The sequence below is a fragment of the Pteropus vampyrus genome, unplaced genomic scaffold (genome assembly GCF_000151845.1).
Source record: "Pteropus vampyrus isolate Shadow unplaced genomic scaffold, Pvam_2.0 Scaffold463, whole genome shotgun sequence".
Lineage (NCBI taxonomy): Eukaryota > Metazoa > Chordata > Mammalia > Chiroptera > Pteropodidae > Pteropus > Pteropus vampyrus.
The window spans coordinates 1,049,404-1,063,730 of NW_011889244.1; the positions used below are offsets into that span (position 1 = coordinate 1,049,404).

The 14,327-nt window shown below is 35.8% G+C and overlaps 1 protein-coding gene across 3 annotated transcripts; it reads right to left on the bottom strand.

The window, feature by feature from the left end:
* Positions 1–1,270: 1,270 nt before the first annotated feature.
* GMNN (geminin, DNA replication inhibitor) lies at positions 1,271–10,851 on the bottom strand. 3 transcript variants are annotated; one of them, XM_011382173.2, is made up of 7 exons: positions 10,751–10,851; positions 9,009–9,066; positions 6,075–6,152; positions 5,073–5,220; positions 3,650–3,732; positions 2,686–2,796; positions 1,271–1,682 (listed from the first exon to the last, which is right to left on the bottom strand). In XM_011382173.2, the coding sequence occupies exons 2-7, from the start codon at positions 9,057–9,059 to the stop codon at positions 1,521–1,523; spliced, it is 633 nt and encodes a 210-aa protein (XP_011380475.1). In that variant the 5' UTR covers positions 9,060–9,066; positions 10,751–10,851; the 3' UTR covers positions 1,271–1,520. The 3 variants fall into 3 exon arrangements, with proteins under 3 accessions (XP_011380475.1, XP_011380474.1, XP_011380476.1); XM_011382172.2 differs by having other exon boundaries at positions 10,583–10,851; XM_011382174.2 differs by lacking the exon at positions 10,751–10,851 and adding an exon at positions 10,262–10,361.
* Between the last annotated feature and the right edge of the window lie 3,476 nt (positions 10,852–14,327).

Consider the following 14,327-nt stretch of genomic DNA (forward strand, 5'->3'; position numbering starts at 1 on the left):
TCCTTTGTTGAATGTTTTGCAAATATTTTCTCCCAGCCTGTGGCTTGTCTTTTCATTCCCTTAAAAGCCTTTCAAAGAGAAGTTTTTGAATTTTATGAAACTCAATTTACTGAAATAATTCTAATTCATGCTTCTTGTGTACTACTTGAGAAAACTTTGCCAAATCCAAGGTCACTAAATTTTTTTTTCCTGTATTTTTCTTCTAGAAGATTAAAAGCTTTAACTCTTATATTTAAAATTTCTCTTCAATTCCACCCCTCTTTTGCTCCCCACCAAATCCTGGTAATCCACTTTTGGCATTTTCTAGAAATATTTCCTATTTGCCAAGTTATCCTATTTTACTTAGCTCTCCTTTTTCTTACTCATTCCATCAGTCTCTCAGCTGATTTCTCTCTCCCCCAAACCTACATTAATTCTTCAAATTATTTTTTATTATAGTAAAAAATACATAAAATTTGTCTTCAATTCTATTTTTAGGCCAAAAGCCCATACCTAAAACACAGAGCTGCTTTAATACAGCAGCCACTAACCTCATGTGGCTATTTAAATATAAACTAAGAGTTCAGTTCCTCATTCGCACTAGCCACTTTTCAGTGTTCCACAGCCACATATTCTAGGTAACTGGTTATCATGCTGGACAACACAGATATTTCCAACATCTCAAAGTTTTATTGAACAATGTTTCTGTAGATTAATAGCTTTTATTTTTTTAAGCATTTGGTTCGGGCACCATAGGAAAGGGTTTAATCCTCACAATAACACTGAGGTAGATTTTATCTCAATATTAGAAATAAGAAAATTAAATTCTTTAAGAAAAGTAACTTGCCTAAAGCCTTTAACACCTGACATTGTCCTCTAGTGCCAATTTACAAAGGTATTTTCTCACAAAACATTCAACCCCAATGCTGTATACTTTGCAAACAATTTCCCTTTGTCTTTTCAGATTCACTTGAGAGTCAAGCTTTTACTTGGCTAATCAGATTCACTTGAGAGTTTTGAAACGAGATTCTCACAATCCATTACCAAAACTACTTAGGAAGAATACCCGGTTATGGGGGTCTGGAAATCAACAGTACCCATAATGAGCTTGAGGTAAAACCAGATTTGGGAATAAAAACTCAACTATTTCGGTTTAAAGAGGGATAATTCATTTGCTCCTTGTTTCCTCCAAAATAACAGAGGAATAGAAAGAAAACTATAAAACCACAGAAATAGACAAATTTTCTAAATAGACTCCTTAGACTTCATTCTTCCAAGAGAAACACAATGCTCAATAGGAGACTAAAGTTTATTTATCATTTACACAAGTTATGTCTGAGATCTGAGAAAATGCTATTTACAGAAAACATCATAAGATTAAAAATACATAGTATTTGTATTTTAATACAATAATAGGATCCAAGAATTCAAACAAGGAAGTTTGATTTCACAGCTGCATTATATATTTGCTCTGCTACAAAGAACTATAGTAGAGGTAAACTTTGGCAGTATATTTCTCAAGAATCAAATATCAATGAATTTCATATACATGGTTTCACGTCTGTAGAGGATGATACAATTTCTTCAGCACATGTACCAATTTCTGAGTCTTCCACTGTAGAATGCTCTCCATCTTCTTCTTCAGAATCAAATTCCTGACTATCCGGTGATTCAAAGTTATCCAGAGGTTCACCTTTCAGTCTCTTTTAAATAAACAATAATTGATTGTAAAAAATTTAAAACTCAAGTCCATTTATTGGTATGCTTATATAACTGACCCTCGATATTGTAATGAAGTTCTTTTCATGTCTCTCAATTAAACTAACTTACAACTAAGTCATATTTCAGCAGTCAGAGGACTTAATAATTTGTTCATTTTTTAAAGTGCTGACATGCTTTCAGAATACAAATGAAATCAGTACTTAGCTATCTGCAGAGAAGGATCAGGCTTCCTAATTTCCAATCTGCAATGAATCAATACTTTCACAGCAGTTAACACAGCTATTAATACACTTTCAAATGAAAACCTCAAACATTAATTGTCACAGCTCTAAAATATAAGCAATTCAATACAAGTTCTGATTTGAAAATCTTTCATCCCATCAGCAAGATGATTTTATGTAAACCCGAATAAGTTTAAGACCGATGTTTCAGGCTAACACTGGTAAAGTAACAGTCAAACACATTAGCTACTTCCAAATTTTAAAAAGTCAGATAAGACCACCAAATTTATTTAGTGTACCAATTAACACTTATAAATAACAGTAATGTCACACTGGCATTAAAGTTAAAAAATATCTAAAAATTTGTCAACTATAAAACAATAATATTCTACGTATTTTCAGATGTTAATTTTTATCTCTCTATAAGAAAAGAGATGTTCTTAATATACTAATAATAAAATATTTAAAAGTGATCGGACTCTTACTATATGTGCAGTCACTTCTCTCAACTTTCATCTATTATAACTCATTATTCTCATAACAAATCTATGAAATAGCTTCTATTTCTCCCATTTTATACATGAGGAAAATGAAGTCCTGACAGGACAAATAACCTGCTTGACTCAACAAACTTAACAGTGCCAGGCAGGGAGCTGAGACTCCAAGTCAGGAAACGTGATTCTAGAGCCCAAACACAGATCACACTGCCTCAGTATTATAGAAAAATAGACGATTTTGATTCAGGTGAAAGTTAAATACATACCTCTATGACCTCTGCCATATACTGTACATGTTCAGCTACTTCTGCCAATTCTTTATTCTCCTTTTTTAGGCAGGCAATTTCATTGTCCTTTTGTTCGATTTCTTTATGAAGCTATATGACATAAATAAAGTTCAATATTTCATAGATTTGCTAAGCTATAAACCAAATTATATGCCTCCAAGTAGATAACTAATGGATATGTTTAGCTCCAAGTTCCTAACAAAGGTGCTATCTGGCACTCAATAACAATAGGCTTTTTCTATAATAATTTTGGTAACAGAGTCACTTTTTTAAAAATTTTATTAGTTTCAAGTATACAGTACATTGGTTAGACATTTATATAGTTTATAAAACGATTCCCCTAATTGCTCCTTCTCTCTTCTGGCCATTCACCTAGCCAATACATTAATGCTAACTGCATTCCCTATGCTGTGCTCTGCATCCCCGTGACCAGCCATCACCTACTAATTTATACTTCTTTAACCCTTCACCCCATTCTCCCAGCCCCCCAATCACCCTCTCCTCTGGCCATCACCAGACTGTCCTCTATATTTGAGTCTGTTTTTGATTAGTTTGTTCTTTTTGTTCCTTAGATTCCACAGGTAAGTGAAATCATATGGTATTTATCTTTCTCTGTCTTGATTTATTCCACTCAGCATAATAACTTCTAGGTCCATCCATGTCGTTGCAAATGGTAGGATTTCGGTTTTTTTAATGGCTGAGTAATATTCCATTGTAAATATGAACCATAACTTCTTTATCCAATCATCTGTTGATGGGCATTTAGGTTGCTTCCATATCTTGGCTATTGTAAACTGTGCTGCCATCAGAGTCATCTTTCTAATAAAACTTTTCTTAGGCCAAAATTAAAACTAGTTTATATTGCTCTAACCAAATATGCTAAGCAGCAGACGGAATACTGAAATGTTAAAAAAAAATGCCATAAATTATATTCAGTACATACTTTCTCATTTTCCTTTAGTGCTTCGTAGAGAGCCTTCCTTCGTTGTTCTGCCAATTCTTTCCAATACTGAGGGGATGGATTTTCTAAAATAAATAGTTTTACATGTAACTTTGAAAACGACTACTATTTATTACGTGCTGCTGTAAAAACCCAATAATTTTTTCCATTTAAAAAATTTATAATCTTAGTACTATCCATATTACTTGGTAATACCCATTTTAAAAACATTAAAGTTAGAAATCCAAATCCATTTTTGTCTACTTTATTTTTTCCAACATTTTGAGAATTTCAATATATTCCACTGAGAGTCTATAATTAAGAGTTTTGTGTTCAAGTTATATGTATTAATTTTTTTCATTTGTGTAGTTATATTGGCAATATGATATACAGTTGAGTTGTTTCTGTATTTGGTGTGTTTTCCACCAATCTTTGTAATTTTAACCAAGTCAGATGAGTGTCATAAAACTATTGTTTATTCCACAAATAGCTTCTATATTACTAAATAGCTTCTTTATTTCTATGCAGCCAACCTTTCCTAATTTGCCTAATAAAACCCTGTCTACTTATCTTTTTCCTTACTGTCCTCTAGGCAACTCAAAATGAGCCCAAATGTCACTATGACCCTAAGTCAATGAACTTCTCTAAGTCAACTATTTTCATTGATAATATCCAATAATCTTCCATAATGCTTAAAAACCATCACTAGCTTCCTCTTTTGATGCCCACTGCTATTCCATTAAAAACTAGTATTTCCATTACGGGCATAATGCTTTTCATCGTCACCTCCTTTACTTCAGTCATGTTTCTACTGGTTCCCTTACTTCATATTCTCCTGGTACATTCAAATTCCTCTCTTCAAAATCAGTCTCTAGACATTTTTCTTCTGAAAAGACTGTTTCCAAGTCCTGTAAACCCTGTTTCCAAGTCCTGTAAACCAGGGGTCTCCAACCCCAGGCCACGGACAGGTACCAGTCCATGGCCTGTTAGGAACCAGGCCACATGAGCGAGAGAAGTTTCATCTGTATTTGCAGCCATTCCCCACCACTAGCATCATTGCCTCAGCTTCAGCTCAGATCATCAGACATTAGATTCTCATAGGAGCACCGGTACCTGGTGCCAAAAAGGTTGGGAACCGCTGTTATAAACCCTTAAGGCAATCCAATATCAGAGATGCCACATTAATCACTATCATTTTCTTTAATATTTCATTCATATTTGATCTTACCAAACAGTACATTTGTCCAAGCTTACAGTTTGTATATGTACAACAACCATAAGAAAAATTAAATTATCAAAAACATGAAACTGTCCAATAGCATGTCTAGATTAAGAGGCTGTGGGAAAAATTCATAACATATACTAATATTTACCTTTATTACAATTAAAGTTCTAAGATAAAAATTATATGTGTATATTTTCATACCTGTAATCATAAGATCAAATGCTTCTTGAGTAACTCCTCCAAGATTTTTATTTTCACTATGTTCTGGGACAACAGCAACTCCAGAGTTGGAAGTCTTAGATGGTAACTGGTCACTCCTGCGTTTCATTTTGGACAAGCCTTTAACCAACTATAATGGAAATATACACATCAATCTCATTTATTTTGACTTAATAACAAGAAAGCTGAGTGGATTTGGAAACTAGAGCAGGCAAACCACTTCTGAAGAATGTATGTTTAGAACTACCACAGTAAGGCATGCATCATTATAGAGTCCAAAGAAAAGAGGGAAATTTAGGAAAGAGGAAGGAGCCACTGGTTAAAGGCAGAAATTACAGTATTAGAAGAAAAAAATCAAAGACAATGTAGAAGCAAAATATAAATATGCAGAAATTTTTAAATGACAAATTTGTTAAGAAATAAAGTGGTTTTGTCATTTATGTATTAAGAGTGGAGTACTCACAGCTATATTTTTTTGATATCTTTGGATATTTTTAAATCACATAATTTAAAACTCTACCAAAATTTAAATATTTTAGGAATTTTATTTTCAGCGAGTATTTTGGATTAGATTCGGGTCAAAGGCATAACTAAAATTATTTTTATTGCTTAAATAATTTAGTATGATAGAAAGGCAATATTTTCCACCTGCAAAAGTCTGGACACTTTCATCCATGACTTCATCATTTGCATACAGAAATGAAGGAATCTAGCATTTTATTCTCAAAACACCCAACAGTACTACTGTAAGTTAATTCATAACTTATGACATCATCTCAGTTCTATAGGTATTCATACAAATTTTGAACTTCCTCAACTGAAGAATTAAAACAAAAAACACTTCTGTGGGGAATATTCAATTGCTATTCATAAACTGTTTCCAAATTTCAATGATTTAGATATTTCTAACCAAGAAAATCTTGCAAATGTTTTTAATGTAAAGGTAATATCACCTCTACCTCATTCTCACTCAAAAGTACATACTTCGTTTTCTCTTCCAACAAGAGATCCATCTGCAGAAGGCTGAATCATCTTCAGAGTTCTTCTCGGGACAGGACTATTCTAAAAGTCAAGACAATTCATTATCTGGTTACTAAATGTTATATGAATTTACTATCTTAGTCCTATTGTAATTTAGAAAACAGAAACACTAATATTTGGTCTGTTAAACAATGGTTTAATCAAAACTAGCAACCTTATTTACCTGAAAGTATAATAAAATCTGAAGAAATGCTAGGAATGATAATATAGGCCAAACTTGACACAAACAAGTAGCTTTTGTCCCTCTATTACAATATATGCTTTTCCTAGTCATTCTGCCAACAACTCGTATCTAGCTAAAATAAAAATACAATAAAAATTTAACACTCTAATACTTCAAACCCTATGATGAAATTCCAGTACAACAGGAATATTTTTATTCCCTCTTAAAAGGATCTTCCACACAGCAACTACAAATTTACCAAATATTATATATTCATGGTAGAAAACTCACAAAAGAGGTAAATTGAGAAAAAGGTTAATTATTTACACTGCAAAATACTTCTTCACCTAATCAAAAGGATTCATCTCAGACTTCCTTTAAATAATGACTATCTCCTAACACATTTATATGTATTTACCAAAGGAATATAATTTTCAAGAACCCAATACTCATGTAATCGGACCCCCCCTGCACACACATACCCGTTACCTGACTGTAGAAGCAGTTTTACTTGAAGCCCATTCAATAGGAGACAGCTAAAAATGTCAGTGCTTGAGGCATACTAAATACTGTAAAATGCCCAAGCTATTGTTTTGGGGAAAAACTACTACCTTTCTTATAATATGTAAATACCTTCCTGTATATTACCTGATATGACAGTGCTCTCTACTTTTGCAAAAACTCATTAGTTATACTGCCACCAAGGGACAGCAAACAATGGCAAATACTCAAACAAGGTTAAAAAGAACACAATACCAAAGCAGCGTGAGAAAGTTACTGATTCCACACTGTACTTCACATGACAAGAGTTCACCTTTCCCACGGTAAAGTTTCTACTGCTGATTATCTCACTATTTAATTGAAGAACAAATGCCAGCTACTGTGAGAACAAATATTACACCAATGTTTCAGATGTAATTTAGATTATAGATTAGTCAACAGTCTCCAGACAAAGAGGAAAAAATGTAACTTTGGACTCTTAATAGGTGTTAATACATTTAAGTGCTTGCTTTAATAATGGTCAAAGAATCCAGCTAAATTACCATCACAAAAAAAAAAAAACAATTTCCAAGATTTAACTTTTATAATGTAAGCTTTATAGCATCCATCCCCCAAAATGTAATACTGCTATTATCATTTTCCTTATAAAGATTATGCACTGAACAAGACTTTTTAAAGCCAAGAGTTCTTATATGTTAATGGGTCTTAATCTCTTTAGAAAACAAGTTGAGATTCTGTGACCTTTCTGGAAAAAAAAAAAAGCACACAAGAGCACACACAGAAGTGTGCATGTAATTGGCAAGGAATCCATGAACTCCTAAAATTCATGCTTACAGATCTAGTTTTAGTCCAATTCCCTCATTTTACAGATGAGTAAATTGAAGCTGAGATGCTAAATAACTCACTCAAGGCCATGGTTTTGAAGGTAGAACCAAACCAAAAGAATCCAGGTCCTTTTATGTCCCAAATAATTTTACTCTAGCTACTAAACATTAGACTTTCCTTAAAATGTAAGCATCTGCTGAAATTATCATATAAATCATTCATGCAGGATTTACTTCAAAATAATTAGGTGGGGATAAGGGGGAGTGAATGGAGATGTAGATGAAAATAAGAGTGGCCAAATTTCCATAATATAAAGTTTAAACACACATGCACAGAGCACAGTGGGAAGATGTCATCATTTTAAAGGAAGCTGACAGACCCAAATTCACAAATTATTTTTCCTGAATAATACTTTGCATTGATAATGTAAGGAGGATACTAAGTAATGAATACAAGGCAGAGAAAACAAATCTATCAAATAGCACCTGCTATCACTTATGAAAGACTTTTACTTACTCTATTTAATTTAAATCTGCAAACTGGTAGTTTTTCTTAACATGCAGTCTTGTTCCCAGGAACCCTACAGTCTAAGTTGTATGGTAGAACCTAACTAATTTATAAATTCATTTAGAACCTTAAGAGCAGAGGAAGTCACAATTACAATTTCAAAACTAAACAAACTGTTCTTATTGTTATAAGAATAAATATTTGGGATAAGACTTCCAGTGACAGTATCATATACAGATTCAAAAGTGTTGCAAAACAAGCAGGTTGGATGGTAATGAGTATAAGGTACTCTGGAAATATGTGCAACATAATGTAAAATGTCTGGTCAAAGACACTAATTCTGAAGATACAAAGGATTTTAATAAATGTGAAATGTAAGAGTAGAAAGAAAGCAATAATAATCTTGTGTATAAAAAATCCTAAAGAGTCTACTAAAAACTATTAAGAACTAATAAGTTCAGTGAGGTTGCAGGATTCAACAAAATACGAAAATCAATTGTGTTTCTATACAGTAATAATGAGCACACCAAAAATTTAATTAAAGAAACAATTCCATCTATAATAGCACTAGAAATAAAATATTTGGGAAAAAATTTAACAAAAGGAGTATAAAACTCAATACTCTGAAAATGAAAATTCATTGTTGAAATTAAGGACGACCTAAATAAATAGGAAGGCATCCTACGTTCATGGATCAGAAAATTTAATATTCAATTATGATTAGTTATTTTAAAGTTCTCTATTATTACTTGTCCTCTGGCTAAAAATTAAGTAATTCAAAATTTATAGAAACTAAAGCCAGGTTAAATTTAGCTAAAATAACTCAAAATACTTCTAACCACGTGATTCTTACAACAGATTAAAGTGGTTCTATAACATACCTTTACATTCTCATGGATTCCTTCTTGTTTCTGCTTCATACTGGGATTCATTATATACCTGGTGAAGCACAAAACAGTAATTCAAAAACAGAATATGGCTTGCACCTGAAGGTGGAGTCTAGATTTTTGTTGTTGTTCAAAGTACTTACAATCATAAAAGTCATATAAGTGTATGGTGGAATTATCTTTTCTCACTGTCCCGAAACTCAGCCCTATCAATGACTACAGTGGCTAAAATTAGTGACTCTTGATATCTATATTTTATATATATACACAATAATAATTTTGATTGGAAAATTCTTGTTGCAAAAGTTAAAAAATGTATATTCTAAACAAATTTAGAAAACATGACGATGTCCTGGATTAAATTCGGGACTGACTCTCAAAGATCTGAGAAATGGTCACCAGGAAAAGCAAAAACATACCTGGGTATGCCCGAGTTTGTCCCAAAGAATAGTATCCTAACTCTGTTGTTTCAAAGGCAGATTTAAGCTATGATAAAACTGGCTTTGGTAACCAGCAAAAATATAGACATTCAATATCTGATCAAATGATTAAGAATCTACATTTGTAGGAAATGTTTAACCACTGAGATACTGAAGCAAGGAAGAGGGAGCCAACGTTTGAAGCCTAAGCCACATCTGCGTCAGAAATTGATCTCTCCGATTTCTGTGGCCATGCCTTTTACGCAGTGCAGAGGCTTTCAAACTTTGACTATGACCCGTCTTATGCACATTTTACATTGTGCCATGACGCATACACAAAAGCAAAAAAGTTTGAGAGGAAACAATCTACTTGTATGATACACTCTATTTTCTATTCTATGTGAAGCAAATGCTAGTCGGGACTCACTCAAGTGAGCAATGCGATGTTTTTCAAACAGCGAGTCGCGGCCCGGGACCACGAAATCATTCAGAGGGTCATAAAAACTGTTTAGAAAAATGTAAGTGAAAATGGAAAACAGCAGAGTGCGTGCCTGTGGGGAATAAGTTCTCTTCGAGAAATTTCTCATTTAGCTGGATGGCCGCGTCCTAAATTGCGATGTAAAATGTGTTTTCTGTACGTCATGATTACAAAGTTGAAACCCACTTATCAAGGTAAGTCCGATTCCTCACATTTTGTCACACTCCTGTCGGCAACCTTGCGCCCTTTTATTCTACAGTTCTTTTAAACGAGATTCAAAACGCTAGCACAGGCCTTGGTACAAAGGAAATGCTGATACGCAAGGAAACCGGTGTCACCCACTGCGGTACCGTTTTTCAATAGGACACCAGGATTCAATGGCCTTCTCCACAAGCCCAGCGAGCAAACCCCTAAGACCGCCAGTCACTGGTGTTAGGAGAGAGGACGTTCCGACTCGGCGACCCCGCACACCTCCGGCCGCACAGCCCGCTGGACACTGACCAGCAGGGGACGCTATGCTCTCCAACCGCGCGCGCCTGGCGGACGGCGGCGACAGCAGCCAATAGGGAGCGCAGATGCGGAGCGCGCCAAAACCAACCACGCCAAAGGGGCAGCCCGCGCCTCGCCGCCCGCCCCGCCCGGCTCCCGCGACCGTTCCCAAACCCACTCACCCCCACCCGGCGGCTGTCCGGCGGAGTCACGGGAAGACCGACTCCCGGCGTGCAGGAGCGCAAAGCAGCAAGTCGGGTAACCCCTGTGTACAACTCTCCTGCCACCTCTCTCACTCGCCGGATGGAAACTCCAGTCTGTGTACGCAAGAAACGGGATAGGCGTCTAACCCAAGGTCCTCAACGCAACTGCGACTGTCCCAACTTCCGCCGGAGCAGCACAGTACTAAAGAGTCTCGCCAACTCTGCTCGCCCGCGCAGACGGCTACGTGACCCCTGGCGCGACGAGGGGTGGAGCTTCCCGTACCCAGCCAATCGCCGCCTGCCTCTGCCCGCCTCAGCCCCGCCCGCGCCTGAGCCTGAGCAGTGGGCATAGCGCGTGTCTGGGACACCAGGTCCCGAGGTTTGTCCTTGCATTTCTGTAGGGTGGGAGGTGGTTGCACCAGTTTTTGACCTTAGACCCTGCACTCGGAACTGCCTTTCAGAGCAGAATCCTTTTTTTGCCCTTTACCAGTAGGGAAAAAGAAGTGCTTCTATTAGACATAAACACTGGGAGAACTGCTAATTGTGTTGAGAGCTTTGATATTTTGGCATTTTGCATTTTGACTCTTTGTGGTTCTTTAGTAGTTCCGCAATGCCCACTATGCACCAAGTACTGTTCTAGACACTGAGAGGGCAGCTACCCTTGCAACTTGAAGGAGCGGAGAAACCTTAGTAATAAGTCCAGCTTTTTCTTGTTATTACTCTACAAAATTCTCAGATAACTTTCTTTATAGACGTGGTACGTTTGGGCTTACCGGAGTCTTGTCACATCTTTTTTTACACCTACCATGGCTATTAATACAAGTGTTTTCCCATCTCTTAACTTTCATGGGAGGGAAAGATCTAACTCTACCCACAACACTACTTTGAAGAAATGCTTTCTATCAGTATACTCGGCGACTCTGGTGCCCACCTCCTGCCACCTCCCTCACTGATTCTTTTTGACAGAGCTCAAAATGTACAAAGCATAGTCGTTCTGGCTTTAAGGAAAATATAATACATAAAATCTAAATTCATAAATGACACAATCTATAGATTGGAAAAACATCAGACTGAGTTTCCAGAGTAAGAATTCTAACGGCTAGTGGAAATAAGTACAAGCATTGTGTCGCTTGACATTGAAACACCAGTCCAAATAGTAAATCTGATTTCCAGTTCTTCATTCAGTCATATGATTAAAAGGGATAAGTGAAAAGATCCAAAATGTGTAAGTATATATTTAGAAATACATAAAAAATTATATTCAGGTAGTCTACCCTGGGTAAAACAAAAGCAACATTCATAATAATGTAACTTCTTTCCAGAACTAACAGCTAGGAAAGAAAAATGCCTTCATAGGCAAATGGTAAACAAACCACAGAGTAGAATCTAAACGTTATCATAAAAACCTCCAGAAGCAATAAGACAGTTGGTGCTTTTCCAGACATATGAAACACACCTACCCAAATGTTATCTGTAGTTGCTCATAGTATTAGTTACTTTGGGAATGGTGTGGGGAGACTTTTACTTCATACATTTCAATGTTATTTGACTTTTTTTTAAATTCCAACATCCTGAAGGAGTTGATGCCTACATTAGGAAAAATTGTGAAGCCTTTGGAGTCTGCAACGACCATTTCACCAGCTTAGGCTAGATCCTCAACATTTTTGGCACCAAGGACCGGTGTACCTATGAGAATCTAATGCCTGATGATCTGAGGTGGAGCTAAGGCAGTGGGCTAGCGGCTGGGGAGCAGTTCCAAACACAAATGAAGCTTCATTCACTCACCCGCCATTACCTCCTGCTGTGCAGCCTGGTACTTAACAGGCAGGGATGAGGACCTCTGCTCTAAAACATCATAACATGTATTATTACGCTGAATCTTCTCAGTAGCTCTCTGAGATAGATTTTTCCCATTTTATATTATTTTATTTAATTTTTAAATTAATTTACTTTTTAGGGTGACATTAGTAAACAAAATCCAGTAAGTTTCAGCGGTACATTTTAACAATAAGGCACATATATATTTACATTGAGTGTTCACCTCCCATAGTTAGATTTCTTTCTGTCACCACATATTTGACCCCTTTTACACCATCTACCTCCTCCCTACCCCTGCCCCCCTACCGTCTGGTGACCACTATCCTATTGTCCATATCCACGAGTCTCTCTTTGTTTGTCCTATTTGTTGCTTTTAGGTTTATATCCCACATATAAGTAATAGCATGTGATTTTTAACTCTGGCTTATTTTGCTTAGCATGATTATCTCGAAGTCCATCCATGTCATCATAAATGGCAGTATTTCATCTCTTATGGCTGAGTAATATTCCATCATGTAAATGTACCAAAGCGTCTTTAGCCAATCATCTATCTTAGGACACTTCGCTTGCTTCCATGTCCTGGCCACTGTGAATAATGCTGCTATGAACATCGGTGTGCAAATATATTTTCGTTTTGAGTTTTCAAGTCTTGGGTAAATATCCAATAGGGGGACTGGAAGATCATATGGTAGATCAATTCTCGGTTTTTTGAGGAACCTCCATACTGTTTTCCATAGTGGCTGTACCGATTTGCAGTCCCACCAGCAGTGTATGAGGGTTCCTACTTCTCCACATCCTCTCCAACATTTGTTATTACTTGTCCTGTTGATTATAACCATTCTAACAGGTGTGAGATGAGATCTCATTGTGGTTTTGATTTGCATTTCCCTAACAGCTAACGATGTTGAGCATCTTTTCATGTATTTGTTGGTCATTTGTATATCCTCTAGGGAGAAGTATCTGTTCAGGTCCTCTGCTCATTTTTTGATTGGATCATTTGTTTTTTTGTTCTTGTTATTGAGTTGTATAAGTTCTTTGTATATTTTGGATATTAGGCCCTTATCAGAGGTGTTGCTTGCACATATATTTTCCATTCGGATGGTTGTCTCTTTACCTTGTTGATGGTTTCTTTAGCTGAGCAGAAGCTTTTTAGTTTGATTTAATCCTATTAATTTATTTTAACTTTTACTTCCCTTACCTTTGAGGTCAAATTAAAAAAATCCAAGGTCCTTGAGTTTACTTCCTATGTTTTCTTCTATGCATTTTATTGTTTCAGATCTTATATTCAGGTACTTAATTCATTTTGAGTTAATTTTGGTATGTGGTGATAGACAACAGTCTAGTTTCATTCTTTTGCAGGTGGCTTTCCAGTTTTCCCAGCACCATTTATTGAAGAGATTCTCCTTTCTCCACTGTATGTTTTTGGCTTTTTTGTCGAAAATTATTTGCCCATATAAATATGGGTTAATTTCTAAACTCTTGATTTTGTTCCACTGGTCTATGTGTCTGTTTTTCTACAAATCATGCCGTTTTGATTATTGTCGCTTTATAGTATAGTTTGAAGTTGGGTAGAGTGATGCCTCTAGCCTCGTTGTTTTTTCTCAGGATGGCTTTGGCAATTCTGGGTCTTTTGTGCTTCCATACTAATCTGATTATTTTTTCGTTCGATTTCTTTAAAAACTGCCAATGGGATTTTGATGGGGATTGCATTAAATCTGTATAATGCTTTAGATAATATGGTCATTTTAACTATGTTGATTCTTCCAATCCAAGAACATGGAATATCTTTCCATTTCATTGTATCGTCTTCAATTTCTTTTAATAGGGTCTTATAGTTTTCATTATATAGGTCCTTCACATGTTTCGTTAAATTTATTCCTAGGTATTTTATTCTTTTTGTTGTAAT